The sequence below is a fragment of the Sinocyclocheilus rhinocerous genome, unplaced genomic scaffold (assembly GCF_001515625.1).
Source record: "Sinocyclocheilus rhinocerous isolate Xijiao unplaced genomic scaffold, SAMN03320098_v1.1 scaffold1347, whole genome shotgun sequence".
In the NCBI taxonomy this organism is placed as follows: domain Eukaryota; kingdom Metazoa; phylum Chordata; class Actinopteri; order Cypriniformes; family Cyprinidae; genus Sinocyclocheilus; species Sinocyclocheilus rhinocerous.
This window is the reverse complement of record NW_015647043.1, coordinates 541,260-547,140: the sequence shown is the minus strand read 5'-3', so window position 1 is coordinate 547,140 and position 5,881 is coordinate 541,260. Positions and strand designations below refer to the sequence as shown.

At 38.6% G+C, this 5,881-nt stretch overlaps 1 protein-coding gene across 1 annotated transcript in view; it reads left to right on the top strand.

Moving 5' to 3' along the window:
* The window catches only part of adamts18 (ADAM metallopeptidase with thrombospondin type 1 motif, 18), a 62,689-nt gene that overhangs the window by 25,765 nt on the left and 31,043 nt on the right, over positions 1 to 5,881 (top strand). Inside the window, 5 exon segments of the mRNA XM_016512828.1 lie at positions 601 to 759; positions 1,467 to 1,604; positions 1,866 to 2,019; positions 3,055 to 3,150; positions 4,157 to 4,305. Of these exon segments, the coding sequence (XP_016368314.1) occupies positions 601 to 759; positions 1,467 to 1,604; positions 1,866 to 2,019; positions 3,055 to 3,150; positions 4,157 to 4,305 (696 nt within the window).

Below are 5,881 nucleotides of genomic sequence, written 5' to 3'. Positions count from 1 at the left end.
TACCCCATGATTTACTCACCCTCAAGCCATCCTAGGTGTATACGACATTCTTCTTTCAGACGAATACAGTCGGAGTTATATTAAATAATGTCCAGGCTAATCCATGCTTTATAATGGGAGTGGATGGTAGCCCAACATTTGAAGTCCAAAAAATTGCAGCCATCCATTATAAAAGAAGTCCACACGGCTCCGGGGGGTTAATAAAGGCCTTCTGAAGCGACGAGATGCGTTTGTGTAAGAAAAATATCCATATTTAAAACTTTCTATATCTTAATCTCTAGCTTCCGCTAAGTGTCGTATGCATGTTCACAAGAGAGTGGCATCCAGCAGATGACGTAGGACGTAGGCGTAGCATAAGCTCCGGTGAGAATATGCTAGTCTCGCGAGAAAAAAGTTTTGTTTACAGCAAAGGAAAACCAGTGCCCTCTTGGCTTATATCGAAATCCTCCTAGATTTTTCTTTACAAATCCTCATTTTGTACTACTAATTAATGTCCTACGTCATCCGCTGGACGCCACTCTCTTGTAAACTATCCCTTTAATGTTTTCATTCAGACCTGTTGGATTTTAAAGTTTGAATTGCATCCTCAACATGCATCAGTATCTTCCACCCATGTTTTGCTCTTTCTGTCCTTTCTGACTTCCTGTCTGCAGGTTTCGCTCCAATAAGTGGGATGTGTAGCAAGCATCGTAGCTGCACGATTAATGAAGATACGGGGCTGGGCCTCGCTTTCACCATCGCCCACGAGTCAGGACATAAGTACGTTAACTCATGCTTTCAGGTCCCACACTATTTTAATTTGGAAAACCATATGCTGTGCAACAGGCAAACATTTTGTTTGTGTTTGCTGGTTGCCATTGTGATAAGGGGAAGTTTATGTTTGAGATTTTGTTTTTATGACAGACGTATTTCGAGTCCTTCGTTCCTTTGGCACATTCTCAACATAAACTGGAACAAAATCTATCCTGGAGAACCATCAGGCTGATAACATGTTGTGGGATTTGTTATTCTCAGCAGTTCAAACATTCTGGTCAAATGAAATGGACACGTGCCTCCAATGTGCACAGTGTTTAGGGCAAAATCTTCACTGGCCAACAGTCGTTAATCACTCATTTATTGAGGAGTGGTCATTTATAAACACATGGCACATCTTGCCAACACTGCTCAGGTCTGAATTTCGTGACTATAGTGCATATGTTTATTTTGATGCGTTAATAAGTTTGATTCTTACAGGGCTAATAAAAGTAAACATCTAAATGTGTGAGTGTGAATCATGTGACTTATTCATTAGAGTAGAGAAATCATTGAAGGGGTTTGTGGGATGAAAGTGCTTTCGGTTATAGAGGTAATGTCCCACCTGACTCCGGGAGTGGTTTTCGTCCTGAAGTCATACATTAATAGTCTCACTGGGTAAAACTCACAATCTCCATCTTTCCCTCTTTCGCTCCCTCCTTTTTTTGCCCCAGTTTTGGAATGATCCATGACGGAGAGGGGAATCCCTGCCGGAAGACTGAAGGGAACATAATGTCTCCCACATTGGCTGGGAATAATGGTGTTTTCTCATGGTCTGCCTGTAGTCGGCAATACTTGAACCGATTTTTAGGGTAAACTTTCACTTCACTTATCATCAAAAAGTGGTATATAAATACATTTTAGAAATATATGTATTTTTACATTTTTATTGTAATATTTAATTTCCTATATATTATATATTCCTATATATAATATGTGGTTTGGTTATATAATATATACATATGTTTTTACAAATATGCAATATGGTGTCCCATTCGAGATACGTATAATATTGTATGGTTTTTATGCCTGTTTCTGTGCTCATCTTTCTTTGCCTGCATTTGTGTTCACAGTACAGCTCAGGCTTCGTGTCTAGTGGACGAGCCCAAGCAGATAGGCCAGTACAAGTACCCCGAGCAGCTTCCAGGTCAGCTGTATGATGCTGATATACAGTGCAAATGGCAGTTTGGCTCGAAAGCTAAACTGTGCAGCCTGGACTTCGCAAAGGTAACCAATAGTGTGTAAAATATGCTATTAGGCTTCTCTTCATAGTTGGAGCGTTTCAGTGGATTTCAGTGGAACACAAGTTGTAAACGTCAAACAACTTGTCAAACAACAAACAACTCAAACAATTCCACAATAGAATTCACAGAGATTGAGTTCATTTAGAGTCTCAGATATTTAAATGTGCTTCAACCTGTTATGTTTGTGTGTGGAGACATCATGATCAACACAAACACACATCTGAGCTTTGGAAAGAAAACAATCTACTGAGAGGAAACCCATTGCCTCAAAATCTACTCTAAGTCTTCATTCACAGGTTCAACAAAGATGGACAGGGCCCCCTTTGGCATCCGCTGTAGCCTTTAGCGTCTAACGCACACATTGATATGCAAATAGTTATGCTTGGGAAATGAACATTGTGAGAGTCTATCTGTGGGATTAGCTCTCATGCTATGGACTTCCTCTTTGAGAGATCCCTGTTGCCTTTGTGCGCTTCGGAGACCTTGTACGTGCTCTGAAAAGAGTCTTGAACATCGACCTTGATGGAAGGCAGCTGTACATCTTAATTAAGAACGATTGTGCAGATAAAACCCAATGTTTTTGTTTTCTGTCCCCCCCAAGCCATCCTGTCCTTGTCACAAAGTTGTTGAGATGTAATTAGCCGTGGGAGCTAGCGGCGTTAGCTAGCCAGTGATCCAGAGACCAGTGTTGCTAGCTTTTGTAAACCATGTCTCTCTCTCACTGTCTGCCAGATGCAATCGGGCCGTCGGCCAGCAGTGGCCGGTCTCCCAACCCCTCATCACCCATTATTATCGTCGTATTGTGGGAAGAAACAAAATGCAACGATAATAGCGTGTTTCTTTTGGGCAGCACAGTGATTGATTTTGACAGGCTTTTTTATTTGTTGGGAAAGTTGATTGGCCGTTGCTGTAGAAACAAGAGGTCGGCGTGGTGAGGTGCAAGCCAGGGAGGTTGAAGGGTTCCCAGCGGGTGTAGGCCCGTTTTTGACTGTGCTCTCTGTGTGTTCGTGCCCACCAGGACATGTGTAAATCATTGTGGTGCCACAGAACAGGACACCGGTGTGAGACCAAGTTCATGCCTGCTGCCGAGGGCACCATCTGCGGACCAGACATGGTGAGTGAGTGCTTATCTGTTCACCCTGAACTCACTGAACCACTGTTAAGGAGGAACATGAACTGACCAGTCTCTCTCACCATCTTTTCTTCATTTACACCTGCAGTATTGTTCTCTACTTTGTGTAAATGTTCCATAAGGACAGTTGGTGCTTTCCACTGGTTGATGGGGATGAGAGGTGCTGATGTGTGGGACTGTGTGGCTTGGCTAGGCCAAGTCCTGCTGTCCAGGTGTAACTCTGGGCCCCATCCCAATCCAGCAGGAACACAGAAACACTTTCTCCTTTTCCTCACTTTCCCTCTCATACCGTGTCTTGTCTTTGACATGGAAAAAATCAGTTTGCCTGATAGTAGTTTGCTATCCCTGTTGAAAAAAAAGGCATATGCTGGTTAGGTAGTGTTTTGAAGCATGGCAGCTGGTTTGAGCTGGTTTAAGCTGGTCCTTAGTTGGTCATGAGCTGATTTAAGCTGGTCACGTGCTGGCCCTAAGCTGGTCCAATGCAACTATAGAGCCTGCTCAGGACCAGCTCATAACCAGCTCAGGACCAGCTTAAATCAGCTCATGACCAGCTAAGGATCAGCATAAACCAGCTAAAACCAGCTGCCATGCTTCAAAACATACATAACCAGCATATACTGTTTTTTCAACAGGGATCTCCTTGTCTACCACACAAACACTGATTTTGGTGGCTGTTTTAAATATAAACACATTTCTTTGAGAATAAAACAAAGAGATAATTATGACATATGAGCCAAGACTAACACAATAACTAAAACCAAACTTATTTATAAAAATGGAGATATATAAAGTTGGAGTTGTGAAATAATATAAATCATTGCAAGAAATAGTCATAATCACAAGACTGTGAGATATAATAATAACATTATGAGATATAAAGTTGTAATTGCAAGATATAAAGTCACAGTATGATTAAAAAAAACAAAAAACAATTCAGAATTGCCGATCAGTGTTCAAGATTCTTTATTTTTCTTTTTCCATAATGCAGTGGTGCCGGAGAGGACAGTGTGTCAAATTTGGTGATCATGGTCCTAGAGCAGTGCATGGCCAGTGGTCGGGCTGGTCCGAGTGGTCTGACTGTTCACGCACCTGTGGTGGAGGGGTCATGTACCGAGAACGATCCTGCAACAGCCCCAGGTAACCAAAAACTCATAAGACAATGACCAGTGTTGGGTAAGTTACTTAATTAAGTAACTAATTAGTAATTAATTACTAAAGTAATTAATAAAGTAATTAATTACTAGTTACTAATTACATCTTCAACAGTGTAATTAGATTACGGTACAAATTACTCTCTCCAAAAAGTATTTAATTACTTATTACTAATTACTTTCTAAATCCTATATCAAAGTAAATGAATGATACAAGGATAGACATGTAACAGTTCTTTTAATTCTTTCAAATAAATAATAGATAACTGCATAAATTCTTCTGGTCACACTTTAGATTAGGGTCCAATTCTCACTATTAACTAAATATTTACTATGAACTAACTATACTTTTGCCTCAATATACTCGTAATTACTGCTTATTAATACTTAATAAAGTAGTTGTTGACAATTAAGTTTAAGAATTTGGTAGGAATTGGGTAGAATTAAGGATTTAGAATAAGGTATTGCCGAATAAGGCATAAGCACATAATATGTGCGTTTTAAGTAATAATAAACAGCCAACATCCCAGTAATATTCATGCTAATAACCAACTAGTTAATAGTAAGAATTGGACACTAAAGTGTTACCAATATTCTTATTAACTCACCAAAGTATGTAAAGTGAGCAGGGTACATAGAAAGCATGCATTTTAAGGTTAGACTTTAAATTTTGATGTTAAATCCACGATTGTACTGTATTGTATATAAATGTTCTACAATATATACACCGTATTAAGTTCAATTACATAAGAAGTAACTGTAATTAAATTACAGAAAAAGTAAGAGTAATCCCTTACTTTACTTTTTCAAGGGAAAAGTAATTAAATTACAGTAACTAATTACTTAGTAACTATTTACACCCAACACTGATAATGACACATTATTATATATATTTTTTGAATGAACAATCTATTATGCATTTGAACAATAGGGTTAAATTCAGTTTTGTGTTTATGTGAGAGGAAATCCATGTAAATATGGCGTCTGATTGCAAAATGACCTTATTTAACACTAGAACCGCCAGAGGTAGCTGTATACCTAAAAGCACCAGCGGGTAAATTTTACCCACGCACATGACAACTGTATTTATATGGCTAAAGAACATATTAATTCACTGTATTATGCCACTGTCTTCACAAAGAAGTGTCTAGAGTCATGAAATGATTATGTCTAGTCATCAACTATATTTTTATCCTGTTGTTTTATGTTCAAGACTTTTTAATGCAGGCTACACTAATCCATAACAGTCAGTAGCCTAAGCTAAAAAAAAAAAAAGCCTGCACAATAACCCATGCTATTTAAATTACTAAAATAGCCAATAGACAATAATGAACAATAATAATTCACCACACTGCATAGGATGATGCGATGATGCGAAAAAATTCAAGCGCACAGCTTCACCTAAATATTTATTAATTTGTTTAGTTATATAATTTATAATTTGAATAAGAGAACAACACCATTAAACTTTGGGTAATCAAAAAATGGTTTTATTCATTACATCATATAGATCGGATTTTTTTCTCTTCAGGAAACGGCCAGACTAGAATAGCAACACAGTA